The sequence below is a fragment of the Hermetia illucens genome, chromosome 1 (assembly GCF_905115235.1).
Source record: "Hermetia illucens chromosome 1, iHerIll2.2.curated.20191125, whole genome shotgun sequence".
Classification (NCBI taxonomy): domain Eukaryota; kingdom Metazoa; phylum Arthropoda; class Insecta; order Diptera; family Stratiomyidae; genus Hermetia; species Hermetia illucens.
The window spans coordinates 89,848,896-89,874,768 of NC_051849.1; the positions used below are offsets into that span (position 1 = coordinate 89,848,896).

Genomic DNA, 25,873 nt, shown 5'->3' on the forward strand with positions numbered 1-25,873 from the left:
TTTTAAAATATATATGTATGTCTTTAAGAGGTGGGAGACTTCGCGTCTGTTTAAGTTTTATTGGAAGCCGGGGAAGAACTCAGATGGCAGGCATGACGTCGGTATTTTTCTCAGAAGAGGACACCCGTATCAGACACATCATCAAGGGATGCGCTCTGATTTAATAGGAACCCAGCCAGAATGAGAACAGGGATCCAAAAACTCTTCAATCGGAAGAAATAAGCCGAGAACTTCCAGAGGTATAAAAGTCCACCGACGACGTATAGTTACGCGATCAAGGAGGGAAAGTGAAATAATTTCATGGAATTTTGTAAATATATTAAATAAACAAAAGAACCAATCAGGCTATATAAAACTCTAGCCAAAGATAGGACTGTATCTTCCGTTGGCTGAGATGAAACATTTACCGAGAGTAAGAAGGACAGGGTGCACCTCTCTCTTAAAACTGATTGCTCCCATGGCGGAAGGCAATCATATCCTGCCTAGCGCCCCAATAGCAGAAGTGGAAGAAGGAAAATTGGGAATTAACAAAAAAAATATGCTCAGAAGCTAAAGTAAGATAGGCAGACCACTGGAATGAGCGCTATTTCAGAGGACGCCAGCGATCATTCTAGGATCTTATAATAGAACATTCAACTGAAGCCACTCAGTATCAGCTGACAAATATATTGAGCGGTATTATCGAAACTGGGATAATAGCATGTTTGCATTTTTGTACATCGAAGGAGCTTTTGATAACACATCGTATGCAGAGATACGAGTGGAAACGTCCTAGCTTTCTGGATGGGTAGGGTGTAAGAGGGGAGGAGTAAAAGTGCCATTATCTGCAATTTCAATTGTCCCGAACACCAGCTCGTTCAGTTCATTGCTAATAGTAACTGATGAACTCCTAGGGGACCTAACGAATACGAGAATACAGGTCTGCGGTTACATATTAATCTGTAGGCGCAAATACAGGAACAGCCTATAATAGAATCCAACCTACGGTCAGAATTAATGGCATCGAGTGCAGGACGGCCTGGAGATGCATCAATCAATCACCATAGTGAACAAGCTTTCGATAGGAGACATTAGGCTACATTGCATGGAAGTTAAACGAGGAACAGAGGTCAAATATTTGGGAATTATACCAGACAAAAACTACTCGCAAAAATGCACATTGAGAACAAACCACGGTCTCTTCGCAGTCACTTATCGCTGCGCTTTCTCGATTGGGAATCTTGGAAATTCAAGACCTTTCTCGAAACGTAGAAGAAGAGGATAATCGTGAACATTCCAAAGAATAGCAGCCGTTTTGAGTGTGACAGTTTGAGGGGTATATGCGTGCTCCCCACCTTAGCAAAGATAAGAGCTAAAATAATCCTCATCAAAGAACATTTTCATCTTCCAAGGTTGGTCGACAGAGAGCTGGATGGTTACCGCCCTGATGACCAGAACCCTGTTGTGGAATCGGCTGTCGGTGGTCATGCTGCTACATGGAGTCAAAGGGAATGATGAGGAGGAGTTTAAAGTGCTCGTGGGAGAATACGCCATGGGCCTTAGGATCATAGTGGGAATGATCACTAACCCATGCAAATTAATTGTCACCAAGGCAAGCTAAAGATATCTGCGGACACTGTCTGCAAATTCTGTGAGAAGTGTAATATTCTGTGAGGATTAAGTCACATGGGAAAATACTGCCAGATTGAAACAGCTGGAATCTTAAAATTCCTGTCTGCTATAGGCTTCATCTACATGACATACTATAGTCAATAGAAATTCTACAACCATTGACGAGGCACGACAGTTCTTATAGGACGTGATGCAGTATCACTTGGCGCAATTATTACTTTTAATATTATTATCAAGGGACAAAAGTAGATGTACTTTTGATGACGTTCGCAATATAAAGACAGAGTCGCCTTTTCTAGCTTTTCCTGCTTTATTTTCGGTCGCAAGAGCGTCACACATGAACATGGGTCGTATAATGATTTAACATACATACATATATATAGATAAGTGGCTTCAATTCACACATTTTCTCATGATGGTTCTTATGGTAAAGAGTGCCCATTTGCTTTGTTGCAATCGCTTTCTACATCCAGTATTACTTTATCCTTATTTCATCGGCAGGCATCCTGGCCTACGTCATCGCTCGATCTGAGGCATGGTCTGCCTCGTTTTCCTTTTCTACCATACTTATAAACTTCCCCAGCTGGATCACCTGATGATGCAAAATAAATGACAGTTCAAGAAGCAGTTCTTCTATACAACACCTGCAACTTCTCGTAATAAGTGCAAGAAAAATGTGGACTGTGCAGTTCTGAACACTTGAGGGTCATTAATAATTGATAGTCATAACAGAATAAAAAGTACGACTAAGGTCTCTGGTCAACCTTCCCTCTTTGCAGAAAGAAAAACAGTATCTCTACGCATGGGAAGCAATCTGGAAAATATCACAGTTACTATTTAAACCTCCTCTCCTCCTCCCTCTTGCGACAATATGCTTTTGAACTTCATAAAGTCAAGGTTCAGTAGACGTGAATCCGGTATCGGGTTGTTTTTAAAGACTACCGTAAGGCACGTTCTCTTGACCTGGGGCCCGGTCTATGACAGACTTCAACTGAAAGATTCCGGTGCAGGTTAAAGAACATCACAATTGTACAGTGCTATGCAGCAATAGAGACTTTCGATGTAGTAGTGAACACCGTGATCATGATGCGGGTTGGGGGTGGGTGATCCAAATGCCAAGGTAGTCTCTGACATCTGATGGGAAAACACAGGCATGGCGATCACAACGGCAATGGTGGAAGGTTCGTGTATTTCTGTAACTTCCACCACTCTGTCATTGTTGGCACATTGTTCGCCCACAGAGCCTGCCATAAGGGCAGTTGGGTTTAAGCTAAACGAAGCCGTAATCAGATCGACTATTTTGCAATCAGCGGTAGATTTACGAGTTGTCTCCTGGATGTGCATAACCAGGGAGGCGCTGACATCGACCGACGAAACGCACTCAAACTTCAATACCGAACGAAATTCCGAGAAATTCAACGTAATGTGCACCCTGACAAGACGGAATTAGCTACTACCCCGGTCAGAAAGCGGAAGATGCTCCAGATCGCATTGATTTTAGGAATGCATATCGCATCACGAAAGAGCATATCGTATCACGAAAGAGCACGATAATGAGGTGGAGGAATTCGCATTCTCCCTGGTTATCTAGGTTAATTAGCAGAGCTTCAAAGGCGTCGTTCCATTTGTATATCTATCAAGCGTTGTTTCTGCCAACAATGACACTGAACTGGATGTTGCCCGATGCATTACAGCGCTAGATCCGTTTTCGCGGCCGCGCCTAAAATCTGGAAATGAAGTTATCTCAACACCATGATCAAGTTGAGGCTGTTCTTTGCTAGTGCTCTTTCTGTGTTGCTATATGAGAGTAGCACATGGAAAGTGAACTCCACTGTTATTCAAAGGCTCTAAGTATTCGTCAACACCTGTCTACGTCGTATCGTCGGGGTACGCTTGTCTAACACTATCTTAAATGAAGAACTTGGTCAGCCCAGTCTTACGCACTGTAATCGGAAGATGGAAGTTGCAGTAAATAGGTCACACATAAAGGAAAGGCGACAATTGCATTATATTCTTCGCCATGCAGTGGAATCCACTCTTCCAAGACGGCCGACGATTGGGTCGCCCCAACAGCACTTGGGGCAGAGGAGGAGAGTATGAGTGCGGTTGTCTCGGAAAGTAGCGGGAGGAGGTAACCGCGAACGATGGCGCGTACGTGTGGTTGACGAATGAATCACCATATGGCGACCATATCTAGTATTGTTTTACTCGCCGCAAAAAAAAACATCAAATCCTTATTGTCAGCCAGATGTACCTGTAATTCTCTTCAAAGAAACACATATATAAACATAATAGTAATCGATGCAACAATAAGGAGTTCCATTTCCACCCCGTAACGCCAGGAGACATTATGCTCGTATATAAACATTAATTCTGAAACATTCGCAAATACTCAATGTAGTTTAGTACTTCAGAGATGAATTCTTCGCTTGACAGGACTTTGTTCGGGTCCTGCAGTGTTTACAATTCAACCGAAAAGTGTTTCATACTTAGTAATGAGTGCACAAAAACCTGGAAATACCCATGACTTAGTGAATAGAAGTAAAGTAACACGGCAGACTAGGAATCCTTCAATAAAAGAATTCATTGAAACTATCCCACATCCATCTTTTTAGTCCATATAGTAGCTCACTTATTTGTATGGCAGTGTTGAGAGAAGACCTTTGTGTTTCAAAATAAACTCTACGCGTTACTGTATCGTTTTCATAGACCGTTTCACCCGAAAACATGACTCCATAAATGCTTTTCGTAAAGCACGGCGTCTCACTCATTTTGTCATGGCGCATGAATAATTAAAATATTTACTACGATCTTTGTAGGAGTGCGTTTCACACACAAGATTACGAAAAAGTGAAACTTTGAGAACGGCAATAAAAAACTGACTTGATTACTCCAACGAAGTAAATTTTATACCAAAAGAACTACACCAAAAAAAGGATTTAAGCTGGAAGTCACACCAGTCATGCTTGAAAGTTGTTCGTATACACATACATATTCACAAGCTTGCTTTATTATTTATACCTAATATTTTCTAAACGTATTTGTTCCCGTCAGTCACGTTACGACGGACTTTTCGAGAAAAATAACAATCTAATTAGCTTGGAAAGTATTCATTTGATAGTGACCCAATTTCTGCTTTTCGGTTTCACCTTGTACATGTCCTTCACATGCATATAGCCCGTCTCCTCCTTCGCAGAAATTTTTGTTGGGTTGAAATTAAGTTTCAGGAATATTTGGTTTTTTAATTTCACATAAACGATCTATGAGGGTACGGGACTCATTGTAGATAAATTGGGGTTACAGCAGTACTGCCACGCTCTGAGGAATGATGTTATAGGATGATATGTATTAATTGTATTCAAATTCACAGCACAAACAATGACACTCGTGAGAACAAGAATTTACATCCCAAACGAATATATTTGTGCACCAACTCAGATATAAAAATTTCAAACAATATAAACGCAACACAATGAGATTATATCAGCAATCTGTCTAACATGAGGGTGTATCATTCGAGAAAATTCAGCTTTCAAAATATCCTAGCAGGAACCCTTATCTCCTTTCAATGTTGTGAGGGTATTCTTAGAAAGACGAATTCATTTTGCTGTATCCCTTAAGGCAATTTGCTATAGCAATTACAAGCTATCTAGAATACCACCCGAATTTAGACCCCCAACGTTACCGAATGACTGAATACCGCCTGAAGCAAAAAAATGTTATCCATGGATTGACTTTTATTATGTTTTTCATATGCGAACTTATCCTTTAATTTGAATTAAATTAAGCTGAGCTCTCTGAATAAATTATATGTATGTAAATAGCTAAAATCCTAAGAGTATTATCCTAATAAACTCCCAAAAAGGCATAGTGTTATTAGCCCTGAAATCCTTAACAAGAAAATCCTGTGAAATGTGAATAGCCCTATGTGTCGAAGCAAATATGACCTACGATCCCCAACCAATACTCAGATAGGTAAGTGCAACTACAAAATTTCGCTCTATAATGGAATTCTTGCCATCTTTTCCCACGAATCTACCTTAAAAACCTGGTAAGGCTTGAATTTCAAAAACTTTATCAACACATAGCACATACAGCTGATAAGGCAGCTGTATTTCGAATACATTTTCATGCTGGCATAAGCACTTCGCTTTCTATTTCTAAAAGACTAATTTCGGCTGCTCAGGACTAAAAGCTACGCCTATTCTTGCTCAGTGATAACAGCCATTAAAAAGATAAATCTCCTTAAGTTTGCATTCTTTATAATCTCACTGTTTGCACTATTTACAACTTATCCAGAAAAAGCGTGTACTCACTTGTGCTACTTTCTCTCCCATATTTGGTGTATGCCTCGTTCCTTGAAAAAATTTCGCCGATCCGTTATCCTATGAACGACAATAGAGAAAAAAGAAAATAGATTAGTTGTTGAATTAATTTCAAAATTTATATTACTAAAGATGGCACATTTAATCCCACTGAAAACTACTTCGCCTTGCTCCCAACCGCATTATACTCTTCAAAGGACAATTTGATAACCCTACAGATTATAGAAAATATTTTTTATCTTTGTATAGCTCTGTATAGCTTGCTAGAGCTTTAATAGTACGATATATTTGCACTATTATGTATATACGTTAAACGCTACGCTACGTAGCGACGTCGTCCTCATGAAGACACTTTCACCTGTAGAACAGCATGTTTCTTTTACAAAGGGGCGTTGGTATCAAAAGCGACTTGGAACTGGAAACATTGGTGGAAGACCTCAACAAAGTCTTCGTTGATGCAGCCAGCTGTTCGGATCAGACAATTGAGTCATCTAAATATGTATCCTGGTGGAGCAGGAACTTATCCAGAATGGGAACAAACGCTGAAATTACCGGAGTAGATGGCATTTGCCCAGTATTACAACAGACAGGCTTAGAAATAATCTTAGGGTCGCTAAGAGTGGTAAGAGGCAGCATAACCTTGGGGTATACAATAGGAAGGTGAACAAAAATGATGTTCATTCCGATGGCGTGCAAAAAGGATCCTTTCTCGCTAAATCTTTCAGACAAATTTGCCTAACTTCGTTCTTACTCAAAAATTGCAGAAGGTCATAAACATTTATATTCAAACTAGAATCCTAATGGGCAATGCCCTACATCATTGTTAATACGCTTACCGAGCAGGACGCTCAAACAAAACTGCACTAAGAATTACTAATATCTGGTGCAGGAAGGCGAGTTTGCGCATCAACCCAGGCAAAACCACCACCGTACCACTCACTAGGAAGCGTAAGCTTAATCATCTTATTAAGCTACATTGCATACAGGTAAAACGAAAAACAAATGTCTAAAATTTGGAAATTACACTGGACCAAAAATTACTCTGGAGACACATGTTGAAAGCACATGTAGGAAAACTACAAGGGCTCCGATGACTTACTGATCCATAGCAGGGAAAATATGGGGTTGCACTCCAAAGATACTACTTTGCATATGGACTGCAATAGTAATATCAATAATTTCCTACGGAACTGTAATCTGGGTAGAAACAACTGAACGCAGCACAACAATCAGGAAGTAAAACAAACTTCATGCCCAACTTCACGCCTGGAGGTCCTACATACAAATGTAGGCAAGTAGGGCAATCTTTAGAACATGTAACAACATCAGTGTGGCGGGGAGCTGCCTCAATTGAAGGAAAATTAATATTCTTTCCAGGCGAAACACATTGGAATAACAGTCAAACTAGGAAAGCGTGGCAGTGACATTGGGTTTAAAACCAGGAAATGATTAATGTGTACACTGATAGATCTCTCACAGTAGAGGGAGTGGGCGCCAGGATGGATTTTAAACCTGCCTGGGGATGCCGTGAGAGACTGACCACTCTCGGCTTCGACAATAACGTCTAGATACTCCGGGTTTCAAGCCAGGTATAGTAAGAAGGCAATGAAACAGCAAACGAACTCCGCAAGAGGGGGCAGGGTCGCCTTTACACAGACGAGAACCCGACGAGAATACGACGAGAACGTCGTAGATGAAACGGAAACGGGTTCATGGCGGTATTGTAAAATGGAGTGGAATGGTTGAGGGGACTATACTCAGCGAACCTACTAGGAATAGAGCAGTTCAGGTTGTTCATGTAGGAATACGAACCCATGCACTCAAAGGACTGTTTAAATCTACCAGGAAAAGCCTGCGGATTATATCTGAGTGAAATTATGCGGTGTTTCCAACGATTAATTAATTGAAATAATAAAAACTTGTTGTTTCTTTTTCGTTGGTGTGGACATTTATTCTTGCAAATACCGATATTTCGGGAACCACTTGTTCCCTTCATCAGTCCTAACAAGTTTCGGATTATAGTTGAAATACTCACTGGCAACTGCCCACTAAGCTATCATCTAGGGAAGCTAGAAATATCTACGTGCACTACCTGTAGATTCCGGGCGGTGTGTGGTAAAACCATACATGTTCTGGAACAATGTCCGACACTTTGGTAAAATACGTCGAGGGACTTGGGAGAATAATACTTGGAAGTAGGAAACATATACATAAAAATCCCTGGTGGTTATAGGCTTCCTCGAGATGCTATAGCTAATCGATACAATGTTACCAGGAAATGGGCACAATAGATCTTCTAAGATACGGTGCAATTTCCCTTAGCAGAATAACAATAATAATAAAGTTATTTTCTATATTAGGGTACAACAATTCAAAGAAGCGGCACATTCGATACCAGACAAGACGCACATTTCAAAGCAAAAGGTTAGCACAGCTTCTATCTTAATTGCTGAAAGTCGACCAGTCGTGGTCAACGCAATATTAGACGGCTCAGGCTAGCCGACTTCTAAGTGCAGCTTCCATCGAGCTGCGACTATTAGTTGAAATTGAATTGAATTCGACCGATGACACGTTATTATACAAAACCTAAGCGGCACTGTTGTGGTTGAAAGGTATTATGTGTCCCAAAATGCTGTGCCTCACAGCATTGTACACCGTGACGAAAATTTGGTAAGTGTACTCCAGTTTACAACCTACAGCTCTGCTAACAAATCCTACTTTTAATTCCATGTGGTAACCGCCAGGCAATGCATCTGAAGCCACCGAGAGACGATGACTGGGGGGATCTTTACGTCGGAAAACAAAGTTGTATGCCATACTTGGCTGTAAGGGTAAAAATTTATGGAAACTTAACCCTGAATATAAACCCAAGGAAGGCAATAAGCACAGCACCCAACCTCCAAGAATGCTCAATGTTTCATCAACATTGGACAACTGCCACAGGCTCAGATGAACCATAGGTAATTAGCACTGATATGGCTGTGAATGCAAACCCCATAAGGATTTGTGCTAACCCTTGTATGGACTCGCTGCTTGCATAGATAATCATAGGATCACGTAGTCACCGCCCCTCGAATATCGCTAACGTACGCTAGACCCCATAAGGATTTGTGCTAACCCTTGTATGGACTCCCTGCTTGCATAGATAATCATAGGAAAGGAACTAAAATCAGCGAAAAGAAAAATCTCATCGAAAGGAGCTTAAATATTTTTAGATTATCGAACATAAGCTCAAAACAGAGTGTCAGCGAATATGAAGCTTGAACAACACTGCCACGAAAACCAGCAACTTCCAGAAATTTTGAAATTGATCGATATGTTGAAGGGCGAAAAAATATGATATAGAAAGAGATAAAAGATGCAATTGAGACCATTGGAGCTCTATACAAACTAACTGAAATTGAATGGCGCAATTAAATGACGATTCAAAGGAATAACTCCTCGCAAAAGACTTCCGGTTCGATATGAAGAGGAACCTCGAATAAAAAATAGAATCCAAAACGTAAGCAGTAAGTGACACCAAGGGGAGAAAGAAGAGTACAATTAAACTAGTAAACTCCCTCGATAATTACCTGCCCAGCCCTAGGGAAGAATTTCAGAAAGGAAGAGATCCTCTGGAAAACCACATGGGACACCTGAGGCTAAGCGGTAATCAGTACCACAAGCCAAGATGTGACTACCGTACCGAGGGCTGAATGCTTACAGCGGTTGAAATATGGCGTAAACGGAATTTCAACTAGCCTCGCCTCGACAAAAAGAGTCTCTGCCAAAATCAACTTACTTTCCCTAGTAAAATAAAAGCCATGGTAGCCAACTATGATAAATTTCAAAACTTAAAACTTAAAACAAAACAAAAATTAAACTTTGATCATGACGATCCAACCTTGATTGAAGTGGTAGAACCTGGGTCTAGATTGGCTCGCTTAACGGTACAGCCGAAGCAATCTCTCTGTTAGCACTGCTGACTCCGGGCTTTAGTCCGCGCCAACTGCTGAGGCTAAAATCTTTCCCACGGGTAAGCGCCTGTCTGCGAGAAATTTCTCCACTATCGTTGTTCCTGAACTGGATAATAAGAAGGTTCGGGAGCAAAAAAGCTGTCGGCTCTACTACGGGCTTAGGACCGTCACATTACACGCGCCGGTACCTAAAGCCATTGTAGGAGACGTGCGACTCATGACATCTTTATCTAAAGCGTAGATGAGGTGCCATATTTGTCAAATAAATTTGCGACATTGTAAAACGGGGACGGCAACTATTAATCGTCGCAAGACATTTACTTACCTCATACAAGAACCATGAGTTGCTGGTGTGGAAGTCAGAGGCGTAACCTTCCAAGTTGCATACATTGATAGTCCTCCGCCCTGCATGATGGTTTCAAGGGACCTTTAGAGATCTTTAATAACGGCCTATGTGATGTCGATACCACAGCGACAGACCATAAAAAGCCATCAGGGAGATAAGGATATTCTTTGGTACTCTCCTTATTTCCCCAATGACATAGCCCAGGGGTACATTTGTCAGAGGTATTCAATATGGAAAAAGTAGAGGCATGGGGTAATAGTAGGATGCGATGTTAACACCCGCATATATACTATAGAAGTTCCAACAACAACATGAGGGGATCGAGACTATTAGAGTATCTGGTGGGAGCCGAATTACATATCCTTAATTTCGGTAATGAACTCACTTTCTTCATGACGGTTAGACGAAAGGTCATCAACATCACCGTGGAATGCCCATATATTGCGGCCTTTGCCGGAGACTGAGGAGCATCAAACGAGATACTCTCTTGGATCATAAGCGCATTGGTTTATCTACGTTTACAGTGCGGGAGGTACACAGACAACACTCTATGAACGAGAAAATTGAGAAGGCAATGTCCGAAAAGGAATACGTTTTATGCATATTCATAGAGATCGAAGGCGCCTCATTTTTGGTGATTTGTGGTGCGGCAAGACAGCATGTTATCCATTGGATCCTTCACATGGTGAAATGGAAGAAGACACACATACTAGCGCATACGGACAACACCTATTAAGACAAGTTGTCATAGGGACTATCCACAGACCGGGGTTCTCTACCCTATTTTATATTCCCTGGTAATGGATACCTTCCTATCGCTTCTGGGGTACGCAAAGTTCTTCACACAAGCATTTGCGAACGATTTAGTCGTAATAATTATCGGCAAGTTAGCGGACACAGTATGCGGCAGCATGAATGCACTCTGCATATAATCCACAGGCAGTGCCTCCGTAACAATGAGTACTATGCCGACTGTAACACTTGAAGCTTCCCTAAAGCATCCGTAGCTCTAAACAGCAACCACATATCAAGTCCATTGGTACTAGTAGGTGGTGCTGAAACTTGGCCGACTGGACGAAACATTCCTGATAATGAGGAAACTGACAGACTGGTTAGCCAAGAATCTGGATCAATGGTGAGGAGCCAGAACCGGCTTTTGGCAACGGCTCTACTGCCAAGTCTACTCTGAAGGGAGACAGATTCAAGCCGCCAGATGGAGAAATTTGAACTATTGTCGGCAGACGAAAACCTTTGTGAAAGAGTCCGAAGCTACCAGACCGGCAGTTGGAGGCCCGACGCTATTTTCTGTGTCCGAATATACTGTGTAGCGTCAAACCTGAAAAACTGGAAGACAGTGACAGAGCGATGTTCAAAATTAAAAGAACTCAAGGAAATCTGTTACTCAAACTCAACAAAAGAGGGGAAAATCAACTTCGAAAGAACATCGACGAAGCCTTTGCATGTGGATATTAGAAACCTAAATTACCGAATTACCATCAGCTGCAGCGGTTCAGTCGTAGTTTGAAATCAGGGATAAAATATCCTAAGGAACAATATTTTTGGGGAAAGCGCACAACTGTACACAAATTGTGGCACCGGACCTTTCATCGGAAAGTATGATTAGGCTTTCAGAAAACATAGGAGTAAAATTGAGCTTGGTTGTTTATCGTGTTCGCAAGGAGACGATGACTATAAAGTGCTTCAAATACCTGGACTTTGCACTCTTGACCAAAAACAGACGATCGATCCAAGTTTTGCAGCAGATGTGGAGTAAAAGATCATATAACGAAAAAAATTTCGTCATATATGTGCTGCAGAAAGGACTCGACAAAAGACGCTAGCCACACAGCTGGCAATAACAGGTAGCTAGTTTTCAGAAGGGCCTTGAATTCTATGAATTCATATCAAGATAATATATATAAGCATCAATCACTGGGATCGTCTCAGGATGTCCTGGGAAAAATTGCAATAGACGCAAGTGAAGACGTTACCCTATTCAGCAAGTCATTCAAGATTCCTGAAAATAGTGCATCAATTCAAGACAGGAATAAACAAGCAGTAATGTGAGTGTCCATTACTCAGTCGGATAATGAAAGAGTTCAGACAATGCAAGCGTAGCTTCAGATGGGCACACTAGATATCCAGTAATTTTGTGCAGTACTTTCAACCAATGAATAGTAGACGCAGCGACATCAGAGGTCCTGGGCTGCTCGAAACGTTTGTATCTCTGGAACTAGGAATGGCGGACAAGTCAAAATAATTCGAGCATTTATCGTAAAGTCGGTATTGACATGACCTTCGCCAGCTGTTCCCATTAGCGTCGAAGGAGGTGGTTTATTAGCGAAGCATACATACAGCGCCCATCAGGCCATAATTTTCGAAATCAAAGAGTATTTAGGAGCTTGTATTTAACAACGTTCAATAGACAATTTCAAAAAACTACTCCTATTATAGTTCAGGGATATTAGAAATTATACTGATTTCCGTCCGTAACTATTTTCTTTCTGCACAAAACTCGTTCTTTTCACAATGACTGCCAACTATCTTCTTAACTCTTTTTTCCTATTATTATTTTTTATCTGACGTTTCTCGCCACCTACTCTGTTCCTCACTCTTGTAGCGAGGTCTGAACTGAGTGGAGCGCCGGTGGCGTCATCTGTCCGCTGGTATTCGCGACATTCGAAATTTATTATTTATTATACCAGCCGCGCCACAAGTACAAGAAGCGATAGAATCCAGACAGGTTCAAAATGGAAGAATAGTTTTCTAAGCATAGTTGTGGTTGACTTCATAAAATTTATACAAATCAAGAATCAGCAGAACTGTTTCCAAAGCAACTAATTCAGGTTGTTGTTAACGCAAAATTGAAGGAACTCAGGATAAAAGAGATCGAAAAGAAAACTAAATTTTAAGACCAGCTACAACCTGCAAAAAGCGATCAAAGAAAATGGAAGTAGTAGCTTGAAAATTTTCCAAAAGGAGGTTCACGTAAACACCTGGGGCAAAGTCTGGAGAATGGGGAGGTGGTCACGTTGGATGCGAAGAATGCCTCCCACTCGGCAAGCTGGTCGTCCATAAGGGGTCACTAATCAGGGTGCCTATTCCACGCTACCTATCATAGATAGTAGAAAACTGCCTCATCAGAAAGAAACTAAAATTCGACGCGAACAGGGTGCAATTTACTACCGTTTCTATGCAAACTTTCCTTAGGGATCGAAACCTAACTCACTATGGAACAAAACCAACAAACAGGCAGATCAAAAGGACTCAGTGTGAATCAAAAGGACGTAGCGTTGGCTGAAAAAGGAACCGGCAGCCTTCAGATCGAATTATCTGGGTGGACCACATCATTTCAAAGAAGAATGTAAAATTGATAAAACAGACAAGTGATATAAGGAAACTAAACGATGCCACATTTTGAGAAATTTACAAAGCCTATAAACAAATATCACTTCACAAAAGTTGAAGCATCCTAAGTGGATTTCTGACTGCTCCAGTTTGCAAGAAGTCACATAGCAATAGTAACTTACTATTGCGCTAATAGTGTTTAAAGCACATTGAATATTGAAGCTACGGATTTTAACTCTCCAAGAATTACGAAATTACCTGCTACGTCGAGCAATCAAGTCGCGATCGCGCCGTGGAAGGCTCCACCAAATTCATATTCCTCCACGAAGAAATCTGTGGAAGACATGCTCTTCACCTCAGTGGAAAGCCTGAACTTAGTGCCTATAGCTGGGTCAGCCAAAAAAGTAAAATGTAGCAAGCCCCATAAGAAGAAAAAAAATTAAAACTCTACTACAATCGGTCTCTGGGTGACGCAGTTGCGTAACTTTTCAAGAAAGAAAGAGGAAAGCTCGGCAGAAGGAAACTTCAATCACATCAGGAAAAGTAGAAGAAAGGTGATGAGAACGCAGCTGGTCTAAAACCGGTATATGAAAACGAACCTATACAGGCAGCACTTTATAGAAATAGCTGACGGCACCAGATTGCACTGGATAAGAAGGTAAGAGTTCTTGAAAATGAGGACACAGGCGTTGTTGCACCATGACATTCAGCCTGTATCCTGACATCGTATTTGTTAAAAGCAACCATGTTCAAATAATTTGTGAGCCAAGGCCCTAGTGGCGGCCGTCATACAATAAAAATGGTAAGAGAAGAAGCGTCATAATTGCCTCTATGTACCGGTACTACTATTCCGGGTTCTTTACCGCTGCAAAACTAAAAACTAGTAACGTATGCGGAGTCAAGTGGTATTTTTTGGGGAAGTCCCGAATACAACCTTATAAAATTGAAACAATTTGACTCCATCATTTCAGGGGAGATATGCCACAATGTTCGTCGGACCAAGGAGAAATTACGCAATTGACTTAATAATTTAAACTTTAGAAATGTTAGACTTGAGTAGAGGCTGGAGGTGTTAGACAAATTCTCTCTGTAAAACCTTAATTACTTGAAATTTACTCTGTCTGTTGCGGACCAATAATGCATTGACAGCTCTACTACCTCCACCTCCACGTGGCGATCACTGGAAGTTCTTTCTTAATGGAAAGCTGCAGACGGAAAAGGTGAGCTCCCCGCGGATAAAAACGGGATAAATTGTACCAACTGGTCTTCCAGGTTGGGGGTTGAACAGGGCTGACAACCCTACACGGTAAATAACTTGCTACGAAGCCACAAAAATCTTCGGACATAATAGAGTTTACAGTAACGAATCCAGCAACGAAAACAACATAACAGTTTCTGGATTGTCTCATGGAACGTGTACTCCCTGTACAGACCGAATGCTCCTCTGCAGCTAGCCGATACTCTGTCCTAATGTAAGGCTGATATAACAGCGTTGCAAGAGATGCACTGAACGCTGAACAGTTTCCCGAAGAAGAGCCACTACAATGTATATTATAGCGGCCATCCAGTAAGCCATGTGCTCGGAGTAGGAAAGGCTATGTACTTTGCGCTTGCGAGGTAAATTTCGAAACAATAAAGCGGTACACTACCATACGAGGGCCTTTACACAACGCCGCCACCTTTCAGCATTAATCAATGTCAGAAGATATAGGGGGTTAAATATGACTTGCCTCACTATCTACTTGGCACAGTGCTCTTGGCTCGAATAACAACAGTGGCTGGAATCCCCTATTACAATCAGGTGAGAGTTAATACTGAAGCTATCCACAGCACAACCCTCCTCAAAATCTATAAGGGGGAAATGGATGTCGCAATAACCACAGTTAACAGAGATCCTGGAGATGAAGCATCAACAAATGATCTTCACTGCGACCTGAAGAACGTCATCATTGATAAGGCCACAAAGATACTTGACCCCTGTTTCCAAAAGAAGTCGAAACGATTCGTAAGCTAGCATCGGAGCGGAAGAATGCTGCATACCGAGTAATGTTGCATTCTCAAAGAACGCGGGCACGCCCAGAGACATAACGAGCTCCATCGAGCGGAGAAGCGCCTTTATAAACGGAAAAATGGAGCCAGGCAAAAGCCGAAGGTCTGTGAACTCAAAAAACACAGGCAACAACCGCACCAGGGGTGGAACTTTTACAAACAAGTCAGCAAGACTTCTACACCTCGTTGCTCAGATAATTCGATATCTCGAGGAAATTGGGAACACTGACTACGTTAACCCTGACCAATATGCGTGGCTTCATAAAAGCAGCAGGATCACTCTCGAGAACATTGGACCTCAACAACAGTTAGCACAAGGGGATACCCTATCATGCGTCCTCTGTATCCTGATCCTGGAAAAAGTGATCCACGATGCTGAGGTTAATGCGAGAGACACCTCCTCTTCAAGTCCAGTCAACTGCTCGCTTATGCTGACGATATCGACATCATGGGAAGAACGACCCGAGACGTACAAACTCCCTTCATCCAGGTCGAGCAGGTGGCGATCGGATCTTGGGCTGTATGGTGGTAATGTCAGCACCAAAAACCAACTAACCAACAGAATCAAATCGCACTGGGCAAACGAGAACAGTAAACATAGGAGACTATCACTTTGGATTGTTTATGGTATAATTTCTACTACCTAAAGTCGAAATTCGACGCACGGTTGCTGGCATCCAACAAAGCCTATTTCAGCTTAAAAAAACTGTTTCGCTCGAAACGTCTCACCATATGGTGAAATCTGTTGCTGTAGAAGACAATGATCTTGCCAGTCCTCATATATTTCTCAGGGACGTTCGGGAGAATAATCCTCCGAAGAATTGTTGGCCCCCTACATGAGGGTGGACGATTCGTATGGAAGAGCATGATCCAACCCGGAAAATCTACAAGGGTAATAGAAATGACAGAAAAAGAAAACGAGGCAAACCCTGCCTGAGATGGTTTAGGTTAGGACGGCGGAAAGCTTTTAGGGAAATCGAATTGGTGGACCTCGGTGAAAAACTGGGATGTCTGGAGTTCCTTATTATGGGAGGCCTACATCGGATACCGCTTGTTGCGCTGTTGATGATGTTGAAAGTTCAATCAGCTCCTAGACAATAAAGTAAAGTCGCCTAGGCCACTGAGCGCTCCTTTGGCCATAGGAGCTCAATTATAATAGAAATTCAAAATCGCATACTCTTAGAGTGATTTGAAAAGGTCTGTCCTATTACCGGAGGCATATCTGATGAAACCGAGCCTTTGAAAATGTCAACCAGATGGCTTCTGAATCGCGCTTGTAAAAGCAATCACAATGAAGACTGGTCAAACTTCAAAACTCAAAGCGTGAATTTAAGAAGCTCGTAAAAAGTTAGAGAGAACTTCTTTTGAACGTATTATCTAAGACTTAGCCACTTCTGTAAACCATTCTACACGAAATTCCTGCTATGAAAACAGTAGTTACTAATGAAATAGCGAAAGCTATTATATTACCTCGTGAGCACTTCAAAGCACTAGGCATGAATGGCATAGAGCGGCTTCTAAGAAATATTTTACTTCTATATCTCGCTGTGGGCTACATGTCACCTCTTAGCAGATAGTTAAGTTAGTTTTCATACCGACACGATGTCTGAGAAAGATGACTGTCCCTTCCAAAGAACTTGAGGCAGTTTGAGTTAACATCGTTCTCTCTGAAATGTCTGGAGAGACTGATTGAGCGTCGTATCCTTTAAATGAAAGCCAACATGCTTTGCTTTGAAAGTTTTTTGAGTCTACTCCCCATTCTTTAGCTTCACAGACAGAGGGCGAAACTCTGAAAGGTGAGCACATGATTCGTTGATAATGCAAGGGCTGTGCGCATTTCCAAATACCTTCTGATTGCGGCAGAGAGCATGGAGCCGATGAAACTTTAATTAAATGGATCTATACTATGTTAACACAGTTATTGTTGTATGCTGAAATAAGTGGTCATTGCTTCCTGACACATGCAACGAAAGGTTGACCCCAAAGGAGGTGTGCTGACACTTCTTCTGAGGAGTATACTGTTCGTCGCTAAGTAAACTGCCAAGTCTGCCAATGCATGCCCAAGCTTATGCAAATGACTGTGTTAGTTGGCGACCAAGGAAAATTGTCTAGAAATACACAGGCGGCCATTGATGTGATTAATAGTTGGTGCATCAAACATAGGATTTTAGTAAATCCAAATAAAATCACGATGGCATTATTTATAAGAGAAGTAAACTGAATGGTCTTTACCTTCAAAGGATTTGGGAGTTAATATAAATGAGAAGCTGCTTCAGAATAAACATGTAGAGGCAAAAATGAAACATGTTCTTGGAACTATGGGATGTCCAGGTGGAACTTCTCCTCAACATGGGAACTTCGGCTTCTTCTAGTGATGTGAATATATGTGTGTTGCTATCATTACGCCAATGTTCGCTTATGTGTCCGTGGTGTGGTGGGTTAGGATGAAGCACAAGGAATTTTTGTTAAACTCACTTCTTAGAACTTTATCCTTTGGTATTACCAGCTGTAGGTGCATTACTCAGTATATAACCCTAGGGAAATAAGGGATATGAGGGGCACAGAATATTGGAAAAGATATTGGGATAATTGAATCCAGTTCTTGTTATGCCTTCTGATTCTTGGATTCCCATACAACTGTGCGATAGAAGAATTGAAACTGAATTGAAAAAGTGATTCTCAAACTTAAAGAAAACTGGGACGAACCAGAAGAATGAGTGTTGGGTATAAGCGGTCCCAAGAGCAGCAAAGGAAATGATTGAGGAGCGATTGAATGACAGGCGCATCACAATCTGTAGCGTTAATAAAGGGGAATTGAGGGCGTTGAACAGTGCTTTGGTCACCTTAGCAAATCAGGAATATAGAAACCGAATGAACTCTGTTCCTAGATTCAATATGGTGGAACTAATCTGGGTGCCTGGGCACTTTGGTGTTCAGGTCAGGTGTAAGTCAGATACCTTATCAAAAGTAGGGTTAATTTCACCCAAGCCATCAAAGAGGAAAAAGAATATACAGATATATTGCCGGTATTCTGACCCGGCATAATTCACTAGCTGTGCATAGGTTCACAATAGAAATTCTACAAGATGATACGCGCCCATCAATGTAATGAGAAAGCGGGCTCAAAGGAACATGGGAGTTCTCGCTTATAGGCGCACTAAACATCAGATTTTTGGTGCTAATGTACTAAAGGTGCTATAGGTCGCATCGCATCTACTAAGGTAAATCCAGCGATACATAAACGAATCTAAGATATTCAGTTGCGTCGAGTACATTATGCCACTAATATCTGACTGTTCAGAAGCTTAGCCTCTCTCCCTCTTTATACCCACACACTTTTAAATTACACGTTTATATTATGTTTAGGTTGGTTGATCTTTGAAAATCTCGAAAGTGAGGGCGCTACAGTAGTCGCTCTAAATAGTGTTCAGTTGTGCCAGCGTTGAGAGCGGAAAAAGGGGCACGCTGATAATTTATCTAAAGCAAAGGAGGCACGCCAAATTTATTAGGTTACGAAATCTTTAGGTTGAAAAGGAGGAGAATTTTTGGGACCTAGCTACATATGATTGTTCCAAAGCTCGTTTCAACACAAGATCGATTTTGCTAATAAACGCGAGTTTTCACAGTATTACACTTGTGAGACCGAAGTCCTAAGGACTCAGCCCATATTCCAGAACTGGCTAGCGACCCGGCATGCAAGTGTTAAATTAAGTCGTTGGTAGTAACAAACTTGCCAGCTGAACAAACATTACACATAAGAGAGGTCGTGCTCACTGTCTCATATTCCACAATTGGCATATCCTTCGCATTTTGCCTGAACACAGATTAGCGCTAATTGGAATGTCCAACAAATGAAAGTGATGCACCACAGATTACTAACATAAGACACAATAATTATTAGAGGGGCTTACATTACTCCATGGATTTGCAAACTTTACAAACAAGTCGCTTCGAACTGCCAAAAAAACTGGCGAACTTTTCCCGATGTTAGTGACAAAACATGGCATATTATTTAACTAGAAGAAAGGCTACAGAAAGAACAACAAATCGAAAAGGTCTAAAACGATGAAATTCGCAATTCTAAGAGGAGCGTAGATCAAGTACTTACTTGAAACGGCTCCTAAGGTTATATTTCACAAGATTCTTTCTTATCTAATTGAAGTCAGGTTCGCTCAACAACGCAACGTTGAAAAGTGAAGTATTCAATCGAAGCCAATAAGTTTTCTAAATAGCAGAAACTAAGGAAGTAATGCATGCACTGCTAATTAGTATGCACGTGTATGTTAAAATGAGAAGTATATAATCACCATAACTTCCCCATAGTATTAGCCGGTATTCAGCAATACGTCTTCCAAATGAAAGGATGAACGAAATACTCAATTACCCAATATTTTCCACTTCAACGAAATGACACTTACGGAAACCTCAAGCTGGTGCATTGGCTTGAAGCTAATAACACCATGTATCCAAGCGATAGAGCATATAAGGCACACCTCGACAACTGAATTTAGTCCATTCTTGAAGTTCGGTAAAACTTGGCATACAAATTATGAAAACGTGAAAGTTGAAAGTGATGTTAGCCTAGCATCTATCCTGCGACTTTATCCAGTTCTAGTGATGGACAGTCAACTCATGTCATTTTTTCACGTTTATTGTGTGTTTTCAACCCTGTTATCTAAATAATAAAATGAAATTCGCGCGTTTTTCGGAAAGTGCCAGCGGTGTAAAGGATCAATGTGAAAAACACGCAAAATGTGTGAACGAGCGATTAGAGTCACCAGCACAATTACCACAAAGGAAAGTAACGAAGCGAACAAGATCAAGTAATTAAATAGCCAGACATGAAAATAATATAAAATTACTCTAGAACACAAAGTGCATAGACATCTTAAAAGCATCTCTGCAACGTGCAGGTCAGATAAACATCAAACTTTTGAACACAGCCTAGAAGGCAACTAACCTTCTGAAAAGGCTCGAAGAAGGTTGGTATATATGAAAATTAGTTGTGCCGTTTAATTTGGAAAACAGCACCCTTTGACGCTAAGAAGAGTTAATTTCTATTAATATGTCCGTTGTCAGTTTGATAGATAAGGCACATATGCCACTGTCCCTGTAATAGTGTCACTTTACGTTCCTAAAACCAGTTCCTTTAACTAAAAATAAGATTTGTGCATGGACCTCCAGATTGACGAGTCCGAGAGTAGAGCAATTAAACAAACGGGAGTAGTAGCTAACTTTGGCCCTTTAGATCCGCTACAACCAGAGAGCAATTCCAACCATCAACATGGATCGGCTTCGTGGTAGTTTATTTTTACAAACGTCACGATAAGAAAATAGGAGCCTTGTGTCTGGATAAAGTTCTCCCAATGCTACCAAGAGGAATAAGCTGATTGATCAGAAGCGTTAGACAGAAAACGGAGTACGCAGCGTGAGGATTGTATAAGGTCCAGGTTGCATTGACGCCGACTGAAGGACACACTGGAATTTGAAGGAAGGGAACCGTCATATCATCCATTCGCTTTATGGTGAACAATGTTTCAAGGCTCGAACTGGTTTTGTTACATCAAGCGCACATTGATGATGAATCTTACTTGGAGCTACTTTTTTAATTTCATTGAATATGAGTCCTCTTTTACCTTTTGTATCTGCAATTATTCTTCTTTGTAATACAATTACACCACTCTGGAAACGGGATAATTGCTTTACGATAACTCCCTATGCACGTCCTTTCTGAATAGCACTTAGCTTAGTACAATGTTTGTCGAATATTTAAAAGTTGTATTATGGTCCCCATTGCCAATCCATTGCCATACTTACCGATACTTCACAGAAGTCGCTATACTTTTGAGACATAAAGGAAGCAACTTATCTTCATCCATTTTATAAGCATTTTAATGAAATTTATGGAAAATCATTTATCGAATGTGTTGTATCCGTCGCCTCATAGAAAATTTTGCGAAATCCTAGAACCCATTTAAATATTTTCAATAATAAAAAAGAAATTTACTAATATTTCAAAATGATCATTTTTTGTTGATGTTTCCGCAGACATTTTTGGTATTTATTTCAGACTAATGCGAAACGTTATATATGCAAATATGGTTGAGAACAGCGGATATTGCGAGGATTTTTGTTGAGGACGATTCAATAAAAGGGTAGCTGATACTTAGTTCTTCGTCCTGCAATTAAGTCTGCCTTGGTTGGGAGGCTGTGTTTTGTTTGAATCGAGTTTTGAAATAGCGAGTAATGGAGAATTGGGAGAAGAGAAGCGGTATTTTGGTTTCTTTTGTTCGTTGTCTGGATGGCACAGTTGTCATAGCGCTAGGCTCTTGTAGGACACGATTCAAATTTCACCGGGGCAGAGGGATTCGCATCGCGACTGAATGTCGTATACCAGTCGACCCAGCTATGAATAAGAACCTAAGTCAAATCAGGATACTATAATCCTAAAGTGTACAGTTGCGGTCTTGAATGAAGTGCTCTAACACACTCCAATGATTATTATTTGTTCGTTGTCGTTGTGCTTCTTCTAAGTTCTAATACATACGTGGAGATTTTGTTCGAGTTTCTTCCGCTGGATTGAACTTTTTTTGGAATTTCGGATTTATAAATGAAAGCTGGTATAGAAGCAGGAGCGCAATTGCTTTCAATTAAGTAGATAACGGAGAAAATTGACCACTAGTAGTATACTTGAAGTTTCCTTCTTGAAATCAAAGGAAAGTCAAATAAGTGGCATTAGGTGATAACGTCGGCCATCGAACAAGGTTTTGAGATCTCCAGGCGGTGGATCACATTGCTGTACAATTTGAGGATATGTTCATTATTGTGGGATTGCCAGTCATGCCAATTTTTACTATGTAAAAAAATGGACGATGAGTTGGCCGGCAAATCCAAGTTTTCGATTAAATGAAAGTGCAAATATCTTAACGGCAATAAGCATTCATTGCGGATCGTGAGGTCATACTCCACCACTGCCAATGGTGATAACATCGAATCGTGATGTTATCAACAGACACATAGCAGAGGCTCTCGACATTTCTTATTAATCGTCTCAACACATTACTTGTTAGTACTAATACGATTTTGATCAAACTTGGGGATAACATGCTTCGTATTATATTCTATACTACAAACTTTTATTGCTCTGGGATAAACCTAAGGGGAATTTTTACTCAATTTCCCCAAAAATATGGAAATATACTATCATTAACTTAATTTAAGCGGATATCGATATGGAGAGTACTTTAAGGCCTTATGATTTTTTTTCAGATTTTTCGTTCGGGTAGTTTCTGAGAATGGGTCTATTAAAGAAATCATCACTTTCCACCCCTCCCACTTCCCGCCTTTCTAATAAATCTCAAAACTAAGACCGGCTTCAAAAATACTAATCGAGATCTTTCATTTGATACCTAATATGGCTATATTCGGCGAAAAAATGTGCATCCCCCTTTTGCATTTATGGGGAGCCCCCTCCTCTCCCCTTCCCTAAATTCCAACGTGGAAGGATATGACTCACTGAATGTTTGGGTGTTCACAGTTCCTACCTTCTCGCCAAACTTCGTGTTAATCGGTATAGCCATTTCTGAGAAAAGTGCGGGTGACAGACAAACAGATAGACAGACGGACGGACAGACAGACAGACAAACATTGAACCGATTTTAATAAGGTTTTATTTTGCAAACAAAACTTTAAAAATGTATAAAAAATCGGAACAGCCGTGGGGATATTAGTATTGCCTCAAAAGGAGCCTATTTTAAAAGTATACATAAAAATGTTGTTTTTTGTAACCGCTCTGTGTCAAATTTGATCAAATGACACTCCACGTAAACTGGGAGGACTAACAAATCAGACATCTCACTGCCTATGAATAATTCCCTGGCAATCTTTCACATACAGCGTTGTAACCGAAAAACCCCTCAAGCAAACGATTACATCAAAACACCCTAAATCGTCTACCTAGTGGTTGTAACGTCTATGGCACGCTATGAAGATACCAACAGGAATTGTAGAAAATGCCGCTTGATAACATGTATATAGGTATGGTATAAAGCGCTTCCTTGAATAAATAGTTACGTTTCACGTGTAGCATGAACATTGAAACATTATCGAGCCCCTAGAACAGGGTTATAGTTCAATTAGCATACTGTTATACTGTGATCTGATCCCAGAGTTTTAAGGGATAGGTGCTTGATTGAGTGATTACATAGTATTTAATTATTTTCAGCATTTATTATTTTTTCATTTTTTGGTTTCTATTGATATTTTTTCGAGTTGTCACAATCGCGACAGATGCCATATTTTACCTAATATTAGCACTAAGTGCCAAGAATTTAAGCTCGGGCGATCCTACCTACCACCATCGGAGTAGCCAGTCGTAGGCTACGGGCAGAATTCGTCGACAATTCCCGCAACATTGACCACTTTAGTAGAATAGAGTACTCTTGCATGGTTTGACCCAAAATCTGTAAGAGGCTTAGGGAATCTAGGGAAACCGTAAGGGATTTAGGTACAATACCTATAGCTGACAATATTATGGGAACTACAATCACCCGCTGGAGATGCCAAATTTCTTTGATTTTCTCAGCCAGCGACTCATAGTTCACCTTCTTCGTTCAATTTTGCTATTATGGAGTACAGCAAACAATAATATACGCTGAGCGACCCTGCCTTGTCTTGTCTGCAGTGTGGTGTATGGCAATCAGTTAGAACTGATAGTGGTAGTGAAACTATCAAATACTGCCTGTGGCTCATACCGGTAAACCAAGCATGTTCCCAGCCCATGCTTGTACGCAACATTTTGGTGAATTACCTTACATATTGTATTATGCCTGTTTGTGAATTGCGCGGATGCCATTACGGTGCAGCCGAAATGAGATGGTTCAACGTCTCTAACGCCGAACCACACATTCTGCATTGGTCGTTCTCCATCCGTTCCATTATGAGCTTTTTATAAGCTCGGGTGGCTACCACGCCATCCTGAATGGCACTCAATAATCTCTCCCTCCTTCAAAGAGCTCACCAGCACACAGCCATCTGTTCGACAAATGCAAATCGACAAATGGCTGCCAAAGACAATTTACGTGTTTACCGTGTATTGCCTTCCATTCCATTCATCGATCCGTTCGGTGTGACTTCACCTCACTCAGAGGGTTGAAAGATCGATCCTTCAAGTTAAAAGGAGTCGGTCCGGAATCTTCCTTACAAACAGTTGCATGCAAAGAACTTGCCTGCTTCTGATTGTAAAATAAACCTCCAAGTCCTGGCCTCTTGAACAGTTGATTATGATTCGCCGTGGATCTTCCCTTTCGATACTGGCATTCGGGTCTCGAGCTTTGCGACTCTTCATGCGCGGTCGAGCTGATGTTGCTATATATTTCATTTTTATTGTCGCTTTTGTTCTGCTTAGTTCATGCCGGAGGAGTGCCGAATGGGGTAAGTCACTTCAAGGACCCGTCCTCAGAAATTACCTAACCCAAATACCTGAAAATAAATATAGTGGTCCATGCACATGGTACCTAGACTTCAAAATACTTTCATACCGATACCTCTTTGAATAAAGTTAATGATAGTATATCACCGTCTTCATTATACGTATATTTGATAGAAATTGACCGGCAACTCCCCTTAAGTGAATCCTAGAATCATCAACTTTTACAGTAATAAAGGTTACACTAAAGAGCATAATACTACCAAGTTTAGTGGAAATGACACTACTACTCAAATAGTTATAATAGGTTGAAGTTGTCAATTTGAGTCTCAGTATCGTACTAAAGTGAATGGTCCAACAAAACGCATAAAGATTACGGGCTAAGTGGAAATAGGATAAACAAAGCCTTTCATAGCTGAAGCGCCCAGCTTCCGGTTTTCCGACTTGTATTTCAGGTTGCAATGCGGTCCTAAGTATCAGTGAAAGGACAATTAAAATTTTGTAAAATGACTCGAGGGCGATTGAAGAGCTCAAAACGAATCCGTCAACTCTTTAAGTTTTTGGAATACTTTTTGTTTATAGGTATTCTCGATGCACCCACAACAAGATGAATAATTTTCCTAATAAAAATTTGTAAAACGCGATTGAGAAAGAAGTATCATGCTTTCGAAATATGGATATATGCACCACAAAACGAATTTAACTGAAAAAAATAACCCTGATTATCACATACATGTTAGTGCATGTAGATTTGATTATCGATTCAGTTTTTTTTCGCGCAAATAATATTATTTAAACTTTAATTTACGGC

The 25,873-nt window shown here is 40.8% G+C and overlaps 1 protein-coding gene across 2 annotated transcripts in view; it reads right to left on the reverse strand.

Moving 5' to 3' along the window:
• LOC119661353 (potassium voltage-gated channel subfamily H member 2) overlaps positions 1-25,873 on the reverse strand; it is a 766,305-nt gene that overhangs the window by 403,103 nt on the left and 337,329 nt on the right. For both annotated transcript variants that reach the window (XM_038070659.1, XM_038070660.1), the window contains exon 11: positions 5,928-5,996. In XM_038070659.1, the coding sequence (XP_037926587.1) occupies positions 5,928-5,996 (69 nt within the window). The remainder of the gene's footprint in view (positions 1-5,927; positions 5,997-25,873) is intronic.